The 15667-nt window shown below is 50.3% G+C and overlaps 2 protein-coding genes and 1 long non-coding RNA gene across 4 annotated transcripts; 1 reads left to right on the top strand and 2 right to left on the bottom strand.

Annotated features, from left to right (window-relative positions):
• Positions 1 to 544: 544 nt before the first annotated feature.
• On the bottom strand, positions 545 to 4272 carry NKAPD1 (NKAP domain containing 1). Its single transcript, XM_032133961.1, has 5 exons — positions 4093 to 4272; positions 2993 to 3093; positions 2640 to 2795; positions 2216 to 2269; positions 545 to 1805 (listed from the first exon to the last, which is right to left on the bottom strand). The coding sequence occupies exons 1-5, from the start codon at positions 4159 to 4161 to the stop codon at positions 1280 to 1282; spliced, it is 906 nt and encodes a 301-aa protein (XP_031989852.1). The 5' UTR covers positions 4162 to 4272; the 3' UTR covers positions 545 to 1279.
• A 70-nt stretch (positions 4273 to 4342) lies between these two features.
• On the top strand, positions 4343 to 6394 carry LOC116455670. 2 transcript variants are annotated; one of them, XR_004244444.1, is made up of 3 exons: positions 4343 to 4605; positions 4823 to 5056; positions 5151 to 6394. It is a non-coding gene; the product is annotated as an uncharacterized LOC116455670 (long non-coding RNA). The 2 variants fall into 2 exon arrangements; XR_004244443.1 differs by having other exon boundaries at positions 4343 to 5056.
• DLAT (dihydrolipoamide S-acetyltransferase) lies at positions 6073 to 15306 on the bottom strand. Its single transcript, XM_032133793.1, has 14 exons — positions 15010 to 15306; positions 14143 to 14244; positions 13765 to 13889; positions 13492 to 13648; positions 12364 to 12490; positions 11396 to 11586; positions 10835 to 10997; positions 10548 to 10615; positions 9788 to 9874; positions 9591 to 9698; positions 9046 to 9161; positions 8616 to 8778; positions 8004 to 8140; positions 6073 to 7512 (listed from the first exon to the last, which is right to left on the bottom strand). Exons 1-14 carry the CDS (start codon positions 15226 to 15228, stop codon positions 7383 to 7385), a joined length of 1893 nt encoding a protein of 630 aa, XP_031989684.1. The 5' UTR covers positions 15229 to 15306; the 3' UTR covers positions 6073 to 7382.
• Between the last annotated feature and the right edge of the window lie 361 nt (positions 15307 to 15667).

Here is a 15667-nt window from a genome sequence, read left to right as displayed (position 1 = left end):
GGGATTTTGGGAAGGCATCCTTCCCTGTGAGCGTGGGCAGGCCCTGGCACGCGTTGCCCAGAGAAGCTGTGGCTGCTTGGAAGTGCCCGCGGCCAGGTTGGAGCAGCCTGGTGGAAGGTGTCCTGCCCGTGGAACTGGAATATCTCTCAATTCCCTTCCAGCCCAAACATTCTGTAGTTCTATAATTCTGCCTTAAAACCCACAACACCCGCAGCAGACCCAGGTGCTCCACACCTGTGTGTTCACTAATAAAACACATTTGTACACACAATAAACACCTCCGTGAACATCCTGTTTTTCTTTCCACTTGAAGTGTAAAAAGGACCAGCACTCAGGGCTTGGAGTGAGGATTTATGGCCGCTGACATTGTTTTGTGCTTGTCCAGCACACAACAATCACCCCACACATTTCCCCAGTGCCTTGATTTCATCTCCTGCAAGTCAGGCCAGGCACAAACACAGCAGAGAACACAGGCACCACCCAGACTCCCAGTCCTGTGCTCTGTCCCCGGGCTTTGCTCCAGAACAATGACAAAAGCATCAAACACATCTGGATTTATTTATTTTATTAAAAGGCTTGGCTGTTCGCTGCAGGGAGAACGGCCTGGTACCAGTTTCTCCAGTAACACACTGGGCAGAGCAGAGACAGGACACAACACCCACCAAGGCCTCTCTGTCAGCACAAATGGTTTCAGCATCCCCAAAGAGAACGAAGGAAGGTAGACACGGTGGCCAGCCCACAGCAGGCTCCGGACAGGAGTCTAAACCAAGCAAATGCACTGGTGGCTTTTTTCACCATTAAAGAAGTCACTGCATGTTCAGCTGGAATGAGAATATTCCCTCAGCTCCCCTCCGTGTCCAGCTGACCTTGTGCCTTCCCCCACAGCTCTGCTTTTGCTGGAGGATGGGAAGACAAAGCTACCGTGAGGTTACAGTGACATTTGCTCTGTTATCAGCCTGATTTATCAGCCTGTCCTCTCTCCTACTGGCCATTGTTTTGGTGAGCCGAAAGAGCAATCTGTTCAAACATAATTTAAGAAAAAAACAACCTGATCACAGCCAAAGAATCTGAGGCTGGCAGGACGAGCCCACCTGTGGGACAGGTAGGTGCTGTCCTGCACTGCTGCCTGGTGAGTCCACGGGCAGCCAGGCTGCCCAGGCTCAGTGCTCCCCGTGGGCTGGCAGGGTGTGTGTAAACCAGTGTTGGAGCAGTGGGGCAGTGCTGAGTGACGAAGACCTGCCTCTGATCTCCCTCCTGGTCTGAGCTGCACCCAGACCCCTCAGTCCTCATCAGAGCTGTCCTCAGATTTTTCATCCCCCGCCACCTTCCAGTTCTTCCTCTTGCTCCTCTTCTCCGGCACTTCACTCTGCCTCTCCGGCACGGAGCTGGGACACTTCTTTCTCTTCCTTGGGGGCCGCTTCTCCTTCTTCCCCTCGGATTCAGTGTCCTCAGAGCTGCTGGTGCTGGAGCTGCTTGCATGGGAAAAGTCACTCTCCTGCCCAGAAGAAGAGGTAGGTTCCTTGGCAGGCACTTTCCTGGGCTTTTTCTTGCGCTTGTGTTTTCCTTTCCAGGTGCTCGGAGTCTCCTCTCCCGAGCCCTCGCTCTCCACCCGGGAGGAATCTGTGGAAGTTCTCCCCTGCTCCTTTTTCTTTTTCTTCCTCTTTTTGTGAGAGCGCTTTTTTTGCTTCTTCTTGTGGGATTTCTTGGTTTTTTTCCTTTTGTGGGACTCACGGGCTGTTTGCTTCCCCAGGTGGGATCTCTTCTTCCCATTGACAACATTTTTCTCATCTCCTTCTTGCTGATCACTGGAAAAAAAACAGGAGGAGGTGAACTGATAGCCACTGAGTGATGAAACTCATTTATATCCAATCTGTAAGCCTGAAAAATATTGATGATTCTGCTGGGTGTAGGTTAAAAATAATTAATTCTGTCTTAAAATCTTATTTTTCCACTCTCCAGGATACTGCAAGAATTTATTTACCTCCCAGATTCACAGATTTTGGCAACTGCAGCTAAACCTGAGTATCTTAATTACTACAAAAGATTCTCCTAAGACTCACACCACATTAATGGATTTGACCTTTTTTCATGTAACAGTAAGGCTTTGCATTCAAGGCTGATCTCTATTCAAAATTTGAAACTCAGTTTGTAAAATTCCCTGCAGAACTTGTCGGAAGGCAGGTTCTGGATCCATCAGCAAGTCTGTCTGCCTTACCTGTCTGTGTCAAATTCTTCAGGGTACAACTCTTTATATCCACTGTGCCCCCACCTGTAAGAAAGCAGAAGCATCCATTAAAAACAGACAATGTGTTTGAGGACAAAAATCCATCTCTGAAAAGCCAGAGCCACAGAATGAATCTGAGTTCAGACAGGGAGGAAGGAAATAGGACTGATTTGGCTGGAACTATTTAAATACACCTTATGCTCTCAGACTACAACGCAGATTTCTTTAAAACAACCCTGGACTTGTGTTTCTTGAGATTTTTTAAGCTTAGGGGGCAGAGTAATAAATATTAAGCTTAGGGCTGGGCTTTGGCTGCTTAGTGAAACTCCACTGAACAGAAATGTGTAGTTTTTTGGTACAAGGCTCCAAAAAGATGTTTTAATTACAACCACAGCACATGAATTCCCCCACAGACCTGTCTGGCATGTTGGCTTCACATTCGTACAGCTTTTTATTCCAGGATCTGGCCCTGAGGAGATCATCTTCCACCAGGTCAAGGAACTGTGGGTTCCTGGTTTTCCAGTCTGCCCTGTGTCCCTCCTCGTCGAAGCCATCGCTGCGCATCCGGCTGCTGCAGAGAGGGAACAGCTCCTTCAGATGGGAAAACACCTTCCACCCCCAGAGCCCCACTGAGCCCGACCTAATTAACGGGTACCTTGGAGATTTTACACCGAAATGAACACGTAAATGGTCAGGCTTAAGCAGAGGCCTGAGCTCTTTCCTGGGACTCACTGAGGAGAAAATAAGTATTTCTGTGATGTGTCTCACCTGGAGGTGTCTGACAGCATTCTGCTCTGCCTTTTCCAGTAAGTCTCTTCTGTCTGCTTCTCCCACTCCCTTATTTTCCACATTTCTGTCTCTTCCTGAAGCTGAAAGTCACAGAAGGGAAACAACTTTAGCATCAGGGAAAATTCACAGTCATGTGGCACATGAGCTCCAGTCTCAACACTCCTGCTAGGAAAACTCACAGCCACCTTTCCATCCCCAAATAGAGGATTATTTACACATATCTGTGTCCAAAAGGAGAACCTCCTGGCGGTGGTTAGACCTGCTGAATTATATCAGGGATTCAGGAAGTAGTTTCCAAAACTTAACGGAGTTGCTTAATCTTTCACTAAAATCCTGCCTGTGCACATAAAGTTCAAACTGTTCCATGCAATTAAAAGCATATACGCAGTGCAACAAATAAATTAAAACCTATTAAAGATTTATTACTTTTAAAGTAAATATAGACACATTCCCTCACCCTCACCGCGGTGAGAACCCAAGAAAAACGAGGTTAAGCTGAAACTCGGGGAAACCGGAACGAGGTTAAACTGAAGTCGACACAAACAGCGTTAAACCGAAAGTGACACTGAGGATGTCGATGTGGCCGATTCACCAAACTCCTTCTATTTCTGCCAAACACTCCCGCTCTCCTCTCCCGCATCAGCAGCGGGGCACGAAGCCTGTCCCGCACCCCCGGGATGTCCCCGCACACCGGGATGAACCAGGACCACCACCGGCACATCCCCGCACCCCAGGGTGTGCTGTAGCCTCGGGATGTCCCCGCACCACCGGGATGTTCCCCCATGGCTGTGTGGCACCACCGGGCTGTCCCAGCGCCCTCACGATCTCCCTGCACCCCGGCATGTCCCCGCGCCCCGGGGATGTCCCTGCACCCGAGGATGTCCCCGCGCCCCCACAACGTCCCCGCACCCGGGGATGCCCCCGCATCCCGGGGATGTCCCCACACCCGGGGATGTCCCCTACACTCGGGGATGTCCCCGCACCCAGGGATGTCCCCACACTCCCAGAATATCCCCGCACCCGGGGCCGCCCCGCTCCGCCCCGCAGGCCCCGCGAGGCGCGGGCGGCGCGGGCCTCACCTTGTTGTGCGCTCCGGTGTGGCGGATGACGTTGCGCAGCAGCACCTTCCCCACGGGCACCCGGGACATGCTGCGGGCGCTGCAGCGGGCCCGGGCCGGGCGCGGTGCTGGCGCTGCTGGCGGTGCTGGCCGTGTTTGTTTGGCGGCGGCGGGGCCGGGCCGGGCCGGGCCGGGCCGGGCGAGGGACGCGGAAACGCGCGGGGCCGCGCGCGCGCCGCTTCCGGCGCCGTCTCCCGGGCAACGGGGCCGCCATGGCCGCCAGCGCCGTGAGGGCCGCGGGGCTCCGGGAGGCCTCGACTGACCCGAACCGAGCCGGTACCGCCGGGCCCGGCACCGCATCCAGCCCCGGCCTCTGCCCGCGCTGCCCCCGCGCCGCTCCCCGTCACTGGGACCGCCGGGGCTCCGCTGCGGGACACCGCGATGGGCCGGGGACAGCAGGTGGCAGCTCTGAAGGAGTCCTGGTTTTTGGGGGAAAAAAATCCCCAAACGGGAAAAATTCCCAGAAACATTGAGGTTGGGTAATGCTGGAAACTACATAACTTGTTAATAGTTTGAATCAATTACTTAACTAACAAAATTTTAAGTAATGGTTTAAATCCAATTTTAACTGTTTCAATAGAACCTTACATAATAAGTATTAATTAAATTTTAAGTCTTATTTAAAATTTAATTAATTGTTTTAATTACCTTTTAATTAATTGTTTTCCTTAATCATGGATACTGTTCTTAGCCAGTATTTAGCAAAGTTACCATGAGCCACTTCTGCAGAAACACAGCTTGGGGAAAATGAGTGAAACTTCTTGAAGTTTTGGACCAGAGGGGCCCCTGCTAGAGGAGATTTCCAGTAGGGACAGCAGCCCTGTGCAGGGAGGGGTCACTGCGAAGGATGCAAACAAGAGACCGCTCTGAACTGAGCTCAGAACTGAACTGCCCAAGGGCAGCTCTGCTTCTGAGGATTTCAAAGGTAAGGCAGCAGAAAGAACCTTGTGTTTTGTGTCCCCAGAAATGCTCACTGCTAATTCCCCGTCAGTTAATCATGGATTTTAATTGTGGTTTAGGACATCATCATTGAGGGTCCTGAGAAATACAAATTCCAGCTAGACTTGCCAGACTGAAGAAACAGCCACAGCAGCGTTGGACAAAGCCAAAGGGGCATTGTTTATCACAGCAGCAGCTGCCAAGGCAGGTCCTCAACTCCTGCATCCTGCCCAGTACCTGGGCACAGATTGCACAACAAAAGCCCAGAGTGAGAATCTTTGGTGGTGATGGGGTTTAGGGTGTTTTTAATTCACTTTTTAATCACTGGGGTGAGTATCTCAAATGCCTTTAGAAGGTGCAAGTAGGAAATTAAGGCTGGAGGAACAGTAGCACCAGCAAACTTAGGAAAAAAAATGAGCAAATATTGTAAATATTCAAAGAATACTTGAATATTTAGTTACAGTACTTGTTATCTGCAATTAAGAGCTGTAGTAAAGAACCACCAATGCCCACATGCTTTACTACGCCATTCAAGGGACAGCAGTAACAGTGGTGATGTGTTTTTGTTAAATAAATGGACAGGATTCAGATGGTTAGAGCAGCTCTCTTTAAGTATTTAACACTGGAACAACCTGTCACACATGGCCCCACAGGTGCCCAGGTGAACAGTGCAGAGAGGAAGCTGCAGACAGCAAAAAGCAAATGTCTGGGAAGATCTGTGATGGAAGTTCAGGTTAATAGGGTGAGTTTCACTGGGAGACCGAAAGGCTGCAGAGCACTGACCCAGAGCAGTGAAGCCACACACAACTGAAGAGAAAAGCACTGGGACATGGTTTAGTAGTTGTCAATTCCAAACATTTAATGGAACATGGGTTCACTAGAGCCAGTCTAGAATCAGGGCATTTCAGGTCATTCAAGAAAATCCAAAACCTTAATGCACTTTTTTGGTTTTTTGCTTAAGCAAGGCATGAAAACCAGGTATCACAGCAACCAGACACTAAATAGTTCCCACAAAAATATTTAATTTCCACAGTATTTTCTTTCAATATCTTTAGTGAATTCTGTAGAACTTTACAGGAGACAGTACTTAATGCAATATACAGAATAACAGGATCAGCCTGAACAACTTCTTTTTTTTTTTCCCCCAACTCTGCCCCCCTGTTTAATTCTCCTGGTCACTCTGTCATTACTGCACGGTTGTCCTTTTTCACATGAACATTTCCATGTGGAAAGTGGAATTTCAGAATGTTCAGCACTGCACCCTCACAGTATACAATGCCTGGGGTAACTGAACATGAGTCCAACAGACTAGAGAAGCACCTTACATACAATATGTACATGGAGAGCACATTCTGCAGCTTTACCGAGGCTGGACAACACAGACAACCCAGGGAAGGTCTGCAGTTCCAGTGGCTTAAGTCAGAGCTTCCTATGGTAGAATGCCTGAAATGAAAAATTCCAAACATCCGAGTCCTCACATGATTAACATCCCCTGGATTATCAGCACGTGTGATTTGTCTACATTGGCTTCCAACACACATTGAACATTCTGCGAGTTACTTCCATGGCATCAGAGCCTGGGCTTAACTTAGCCAGAGGAACAGCAGCTACAGAGTTTCCATACAAAAGCAGATGTCAGTGAGAGTCCATGAGAAGACAGCACATTCCCTGTGGTACCGAGAGCTGTGACCCCACAGACAGCAGTGCTCTTTCACCTTAAAGTGCTCAAAAGGGATCACGTAGCTGAGAAGGTCCCAGCCAGTGCCAGGTTCCAAAAAGGCTTTGAACAGCAGCACTTGGCCTTTGAGACTCTATCCCCAGGCACTTCAGTCCCTCAGTGCATGTGCCATCTCCCCTGCCCCAGGGACAGGACAAATGGGAATTCCCCTCCTGCTGGTACCTTTCTGTGACCATCTCATCTGTGCTCCTGTGAAATGTTTGAAATTCCAGTCTCTCACAACACTGAGGTCATGAAACTGTTGGTATGCACCCCCTGGGCACCCGAGTTTAGAAGCAGCTGGCACAATGCCAGGATAATTTTTTTTTTTTTAAATCTGGGATGCTTAACTCTGTTTTGGAAGAGTTTGCAAGTTAACTAACTGTATAAAAATACAGTGTAGCTGTAATATTGCTCTGAAAAGCACTTTTGCAAACTTTTTTTCTGTACAGACTGGTAAATAACATTACCAGATAATATAATACATATTTTAAATAAAAAAAGGAACTCTCTCAAAGTCTGAACACTAAAGTCTAAATAGCTTGTTTAAAACACAACAGTGTGACCCAGGAAAACTCTGCTTTGCATGGTTAAATTATAGCAGCATGGTTACTGGCTTTTCAAGGAAATTCTTGAACTCAGCCAGCCACTGTGCTCCAACTGCTCCATCCACAACACGGTGGTCACAGCTCAGGGTGACAGACATCATGCTGGCCACATCAAAGCTGGGAGAAAAACAAAAGGAAAGGTTAACACACTCCCCTGCGAGGCAGTGCCACTTACACAGCAGAAAGGCTTCTCCTGGAGAGCCAGGAATAGCAGCTGGCACTTGGTGACAGATGTTTCTCCCAATTGCACCAGAGAGCAGATCATGTTCATTCCTTCTCTGAGGAAAACTAAGGAAGTAACTTCTCTGAGGCACTAAAAACACCTCTGTATGTTCCCCTTAGGGCAGGGAGCTCAGCTTTCCTTGCAGCACAAGGACAGCCTCACACAAAGAAAAAGAAGCATTTTAGTTCCAAGCAAGGGGATATTACACAGAGGACACCTGAATTATAATCCATCCTTTAGGTTTTCTTTAAATGCACATTGAAGCAAGTACTGAAAACACTGTGTAAACAATACATTTTAGGGTTTTTTAAATTGTTATCTAATGTAGGTGTTAGGAAACTAGGCATGATTTAAGAGTTTGAGTTCAGGATCAGACGAAACTCACCCTTTCTCATTATCAGCTGGCACTAGCGTTTCTTTTGAGGAACCCACTGCCAGGATGCAGGCTTGAGGTGGATTGATTATGGCAGAGAAATTCTTAATCCCATACATTCCTAAATTGGAAATTGTGAAAGTACCACCCTAGAAGAAAACAAACATTCATGGTCAAACTCACAAAAACTGGTTTATGTGGGAATATGAGGAGGAGACGACCTCATCCCAGCCTGCAGCTTCCTGATGAGGGGAGGCTCTTTGGTGACCAGGGACAGGACCCAGGAAGTGGCTGGAGCTGTGCCAAGGGAGGTTTGGGCTGGAGATCAGGGAAAGGTTCTTCCCCCAGAGGGTGCTGGGCACTGCCCAGGCTGCCCAGGGAATGGGCACGGCCCCAAGGCTGCCAGAGCTCCAGGAGCATTTGGACAGCGCTGCCAGGGATGCCCAGGGTGGGATTTGGGGGTGTCTGTGCAGGGCCAGGAGCTGGATTCAGTGATCCCTTGGGTCCCTTCCCACTCAGGATATTCTGTGATTACTGAACAAAGCTCAAACATCACAGAACAGCCTTTGCTCCTTTTAAACAAGTCAAGAGCTGCAGAGTTGAACAGCAACCCAAGTTTCTCACCTGGAATTCATGAGGCTGGAGCTTCCCTTCCCGGGCTTTGGCTGCCAGGGAAGCCACGTCCTTGCTGATGGCAGCCAGGCCCTTGATGTGAGCGTTGAAGACGATGGGGGTGATGAGCCCTGCGGGAGTGCTGACGGCCACACTCACATCCACCACGTGATTCCTGCAACACACACAGCAGATGAAATCACTCCAGCAAGAGAACAAACATGAAAAATTCCAAAAAACAGTCCAGACAACCCAAAATTGCCATTAATTTGCAACAATTGTTTCACCTTGCACACCAGCCTTAGACTCAAAGATTTTACCAGTTTAACAAAACCTCTCATCTTTGCATTATACTTTTTCCCTCCCTCAAATCCCAGAAGAAGTTCTGCCGTTTTGCCATGAACAAAGGAAGTTTCTGGCTCTGACCATGCCATAAACTTACTGCCTAATAACTGTGTCCATCCATGAAGAATTTGCCTCAGGCACCTTCAAGCATGCCAAAGCAGAAGCTTTAATTATGAAATCATTGACAGAAAGTTTAATGTTATCCGAGACCTCCTGCAAATAAAGAGATTCCAGGTGTCAGTTTGTCCCCTGCACATCACCCCAGCTAACAAGGGCAGTCACTGCAGTTCCCAGGAAATGTTAGAAAACAATCACACCACTTGCAAGCATTAATATTCAAAGACAATTTAGGAGGTGAAAGCATCTCCTTCATAATTTAAGAAAGTTTTTTTAATGTTTAGTTTTCTGGAAACTTGGCTTAGAATTATTATTCTAATTTTTTTAATGTTTCTAACTATTAAAAAGCTTTCTATCCTTTTATTTTCCATCTGAAATAAAGAATCACCACCAAGCAGACTCAGAGCAGCCCCTTAGGGAAGCCAGGAATCAGCAGACATGAGAAAAATGACAGACAGTCCAGAACTGACCCACAAAAGGCACTGAAAAGAGTGGTTTTTTCCTAGCCAAGAGGCCAGAACTCACCTGATTGAGTTCTTTCCTTAGCACCAGGACTTTTCCCATGTTGACATCAATGGACAGGTAGTAGTGAGGTATTGTTTGTTTGGACTGCATCAGCCTCTGAGCAATGACCTGGGGGTGTGCAGAGCAAGGAACACAGATCAGCCTGGAAAATTCCTGGCTGAAAATAATGATCTTGGAAAAGACTGACATCTTCTTACCCTGCGAATGTTGCTGATGGGGATGTCCGTGAAGGTCCCCTCGGGTGCTGCTGCCACTGCAGCAGGAACTGCCTCCAGAGCTGCAGCCTGCAGGGAACACCAGCATCACCCCCAGAAACACCCAAAGAGCAACTGCAACTCATGGCTGAGACCAAGCTGCCTCTTGGTCCGAGCAGCAGCTATTTCTCCTCAGCCTCTCCTCTCCAGTACCCACAAGGTTCCTTCTAACCCCAGTATTTTTATTAAATGCAGTATTGAGTGATTTAGCAATACAGCACCGACAGACGTTGCTGTGAAGCTCCCTGAGCAGCCAGTCCTGCTCTGGTTGTTTTACAGGAGGGCTCTCCCAAACTGCAGCACACACAGCAACACCTCCAGCGGCTCAGGGAAAACACAAACCACGGGATCAGAACAGTTTTGGGCTAACAGCAACAGGCTGGTGGTTCCTAGGTCTGGCTTTCCTTCTGATCTGCTCTGTTCAGCAGTGCTGGACCAGCTGGGACTGGGCTGACCTCAGCCCATGAAGATTTAGCAACCAAAGGAAGGGTTGGGAGCACACTGGTTTCTTCCTCAGTGGAATATCAAAGGGATAAATAAAGGGATAAAGCTTCATCTGTGTTTCTGACAGGTTAAATGTCACAATTTTACAGTCACCACAGCCCACAAAATCCAGCAATGCCAGTTCCATGTAGGAGCTGCCCTTCCACAGAGCCTTTCCATCCCTGTAACATCCATTCCCACAGGTTTCCAGCCTACTCACTGGAGCAGCCTTTGATGGCACAAATGACTCCACATCTTTTTTGGTGATTCTGCCATCTGGTCCAGTACCTGAAAGGGGCAAAGGAAAATGGGAGAGGATTTTGATTATTTCCAACATGGCTTTGCTTCTAAAGGTACCAGTTTTATTCAACAGAGAGAAATCATTGAACACAACTCCTGGTTGACAGCTGCACAGTCAGGGTGTTCCTGCCAGGAAGAAGAGGGAAATACAGATCTACAGGGACAGAAGATTGATAGTGAGAGCAAGGAGGTGGAAAGGAAAGGTACCTTTCACTTGGGTAAGGTCGATTCCTTTCTCTGCTGCCAATTTCTTTGCCAGGGGACTGACCACGACCCTTCCTTTGTGGGGTGGCCCCGCCGTGGGGGCTGCTGGGGCAGGAGCAGCAGCAGGCTGGGGAGGAGGAGGAGCAGCTGCAGGAGTTGCCATCACCTTAACAAAGAATCAAAGTCATCAGTGGAAGGCACAGCAAGAGAATTGGCCCATCTAATTATCAATCAACAGATAATCACTAATCTGCACAAAGGCTGCCAGTGGCAGAAACTAAATCAGAAACTCACTGGAAGGAGGTCAGCTGAGCTGCTGGGCTATACATCAAATAAAATAAAGGACTTATGCTCCCCGTTTGCAAGGAATCAGAACTGGCACAAGCAACAGGCTGGGAAAAAGACCATAATGAAGAAAACCTGCTGTAGGTTGTGGTGATCACTTCTCAACACATGGATCAGCCATGCACTCACAAATCAGAACACTCCTGTTGAAGCCAGGGCTTCACACTGCAACAACAGCTCAGCTCAAACTCCTAAGTGGTGCCCATGAGGTCTCCTTACCGGTGGAGGAGGAGGAGGAGGAGGAGCTGGGGCCTTCATGTCAGTGGCTGCAGCAGCCTGGTAGTCAGCAAAGGCTGGAATATCAGCCTCCTTCTCCACAATGATGCACAGAGCAGTTCCTAAGGGCACATCTCTTGTTCCTTCAGGCACCAAGATCTTTGCCAGGTAGCCTTCCTCCTGCACTTCAAACCCTGCAAGGGAGAGAAACAACACTGAGGAGCTGAAGAGCTGCTCTAAATGCTGCTGCTGGAGACTCTGGCAGCTGAAGCCCTGTCCTGCAGGAGAACCCTCTCCAGCAGGGAAACCTCTCCATGCACTTGCCAAGAAGGATTAATGAGGAAACAGAAGTGTTCCTAGGAGCTCCAGCGTTTAGCTCTCCAATGGAATGAGATGTTAACAAAACTTGTCCCACAGCATCATCCCCTGTGATTCTAGGACCTTTTCCCTGGTCCTAGAATCAAAAGCCAGACATGGTTAAGGGATAAAAGGGTTTTTAATAAGGATCCTTGTGGTGCAACAATCCGTCAGGGTGGAACATGCCAAAATGCACACACACATCGCGTGTACAATTTACAGACCTTGCCAATTAGCATCTCTGACAGAGACGTCCCAATGAATGGTGTGACATCTCCCTGTTCTAAAGTATTCCCCCCAGATGGGACTAATCCTAGTTTACAGGATGTGTTCTAGAGGGGCCTTGGTTTCTCAAGACAGGGTAAGGCTTTCCAGCCTCCTGTGAGGCCTTTAGGAGTCTTCTGGCCTAGAAGAATACCAGGACTATGCTAAGATATCAGGCTCAAAGAATTACAAGTATCTCTGCTAAGGGTACTGAGAATACATAAAAGGTGTATAAAAACAAAAGGCAAAAATCATCATGGCATCACCTGAGCAGCCCAGCCAGAGGAGCGGGCAGAGGCTGCTGGGGATCCTGCCAAGGGCACCTCACCCACTCTGGGCTGTGGACTCACCTATTGTGGCTTTATCTGTCTCAATTTCGGCCAGTAAGTCTCCCTCATTCAGCTTCTCCCCAACCTTCTTCTCCCACCTCTGCACTGTGCCCATCGTCATGGTTGGTGACAGAGCAGGGAGAGTGATCTGGGAAGCCAGAGAACACAACACAATCAGATCCTGCTCATCCAGAAGGCTCAGGAACACAGTCTGAACTCCTGAGAAATGATGCCAACCTAAAGAAGCAGCTTTAATGCACTCCTAGGCCTGGCTCCATGACGGCCAAGCACAGAGCTGTCCCACAGTGCTGCTCTGGCTTCTTTTAGCAAGGTCTGAGCAGGAGAGCAAGCAAGAGCAGAGGGCAAGAAATGGATAAGTCAAAATAATCATCACTGCTATCATCTTAGAGCTGCCACCTGCAAGGCTAAGGAAGGCTGGAGCAAGTCACTTTGTCACTGTGACACACACATGTGGAGCAAAACTGGGCAGGGGGGCAAGCAGAGGGAAGGAAGCAACTTTAGTAGCCAAAACACAGATTAAGAAGCTATTCACTAATTCTTTTATTACTGACTTTGAGTAACACCTCAGACAAATCAGTTCCCACATGTTTTATCTGTGGGATTTGGTTTAGTATTCCAGATTTTCTTTTCCAAAGGAATGTCAAAGCAACCCCCTGTACAAAGTGCTCAGATCCATCAGTGGAGGTACACTTCATTATCTAAACAAGGCAAAAAGATCATCCACAAACACAACTCGTTATTAGTGACCCACAGACACACCCGGTGTGTTCACCAGAGCATCACAGACGAGCTCTGCTCTGCAATATGAGCAGATCTTATTCACACTAAGCACAAGGTCTTGTTATACCACAACTGTCCAAGTAATACAGATTTAGCATGTTTTTCAAGACAACAACCCTGGAGAAACAAGTCTCTCCTCCACCAGCAGCTCAAATGCTGAAATAAATTTATTAAAAAAGCTTTCTGGGATGTTCCCCAACACCTGCTTTAAGCACACAACAACTGAAGTGGCACTGTTAATAAATTCCCATTCCAGACAGTTTTTCTGACAAAATCCCCCACAGGTAGCAATGCCAGGGGCAGAAAAAGAGTGCAGCAAGCCTTAAAGCAGGAGCAGTGCTCTCTTACCTGCATGTGAGGAGGGTAAGAGCTGCCAGGGGCCTGAGGAGAAGGCTGAGATGGTGGGGAGGGGGCTGCAGCTGGAGGGGGAGGCACTGAGGCTGCGGGGGGAGCAGCTGCTGCAGAATCCAGGGTGTAGTTTTTGAAGGCATCAATATATTCAGGCCTAAAAGAAAACACAGAGCCCCAAATCCCATCAGGTGATGGTCTCAGCCTTTCACAAAAAGCACCCCAGAAGCCCCGAAAGGGAAAATTCAAGTCAAGGGTTAGGAAAATACATACTTGTCTACTGTGATACATATTATGGCCCCAATAGGAACATCCCTTGTTCCTTCTGGCACCAGGATCTTGGCCAGGTAACATTCCTCTAGGCTCTCAAAGCCAACTGTAGCTTTGTCTGTCTCCACCTTTGAGAGAGAACAGGAAATGGTGAGCCCAGAGCCTCCCAGTCTGTGGTAGGGTCACAGTTCTGGAAAAATCACCCTGAGGCGGCAGCTCTAGAGAAGTTTGCCCTCAAACCAGCTCTGAGAGGCTGACAGCCACTTCCTCCCACCGACATCCCTTGGGATCTGTCATCCAAAATCTGTCTTCGGCCAGGGACAGCCCCCAGGCCACACGTGCAGCTCGTGAGAGACCAGCCCAGCCTCATCCCCAGGATACCTCTGCTATGAGATCCCCTTCATTGATCTTGTCCCCCTCCTTCTTCTCCCAGCGCGCGATGGTGCCCATTTGCATCGTGGGGGACAGCGCTGGCAGTGCCACCTGTGAGGGACAGGACAGTGTCACCAACCCTGACAGATCCAGCAGCAGGAGTCACACACAGGACAGAGACAAATCCTCAGCTCAGCCTGGGATGGGGGGCACAAAGCTGCTGCAAATCCACAGGACTGCCCCAAGATGCTGGTGAAGAACCCTGGGCAAACCCACACTGGGTGCTGAGGGGAGAGGCTGTGATTGCCCCATCCCTGGAATTATTCCAGGTCAGGCTGGATGGAGCTTGGAGAAATCTGGGATAGTGGAGGGTGTCCCTGCACATGGCTTTAAGGTCCATTCCAACCCCGTAACACTCTACGATTCTACCAAGAAAGGGTTACAGAGAGCCAGGTCTTGGCCTGGGTCTGCCAAGGGACCAACAGTGGGGCTGAGATAAAAGACAGAGATGATGGAAGTAGTACCCAACCGCCATCCAGGGACTTGAGGCAGGGTGGTGCCAAAGGCACAAAAACCGCCGATTTTTTCCCTGTTTGTGCGGTCAGGCGCTGGAATAGGTTTCCCCACGGAGGTGGTGGAGTCCCCATCCCCGGAGGTGTCCGAGAGCCGTGTGGGCGCTGTGGTGTGGGGGCTCCATCAGCAGTGCTGGGTTGCTGATCCTAAAGGTCTTTTCCAGCCTTGATGATCCCAAAGTTCTGTCCCTGGGGCAAACTGAGCCGCACGGGGAGGGGACGGAAAACCCGGAGGGGGAAAGCGAAGGGGCAGGAAGGGGACACGGGGGACACGCGGGATAATGGGTTCGGGGGTGTCTCTCACCTTCTGGTGCGCCGGGAGGCTGCAGCAGCGGCACGGGACGAGCCGGGGCCAGGCGGGCGGCGGCAGCAGCGGGCGGGGCGCGGGGCCGCCCCAGGCCGGGCCGCGCCGGGCCGGGACGGCCCCGGCCCCGACCCCGGCCCCGAGCGCTCGGCGGGGCCGCACCAGGCCGGGCGCCCCGGCCGCGCCCCGGGACACGCGTCGCGCCAACACCCGCCACATGCTGGGGCTGGGGCTGCGGCTGAAGCCGGGCTGGGCCGGGCGGACCGGGGCCGGCGGCGCTCGGTGACCTCCGTGCGGGCGGAGCGGCGCGACACTGGGGCGGCCGTAAAGCGCGGCGGGGCGGGAGCGGGGCGGGAGCGGGCTCGCCTCAGCACCGCCTCAACACCGCCTCGGCACCGCCTCAACACCGCCTCAGGCACCGCCTCAGGCACCGCCTCAGCATCGCCTCAGCACCGCCTCAGCATCGCCTCAGCACCGCCTCAGACCCCGCCTCAACATCGCCTCAGCACCGCCTCAGCACCGCCTCAGCACCGCCTCAGGCACCGCCTCAGGCACCGCCTCAGCATCGCCTCAGCACCGCCTCAGCATCGCCTCAGCATCGCCTCAGCACCGCCTCAGCACCGCCTCAGGCACCGCCTCAGCATCGCCTCAGCATCGC

Source organism: Corvus moneduloides, chromosome 25, assembly GCF_009650955.1.
Source record: "Corvus moneduloides isolate bCorMon1 chromosome 25, bCorMon1.pri, whole genome shotgun sequence".
NCBI classification, from domain to species: Eukaryota; Metazoa; Chordata; class Aves; order Passeriformes; family Corvidae; genus Corvus; species Corvus moneduloides.
This window is presented reverse-complemented; position numbering and strand designations above follow the sequence as displayed.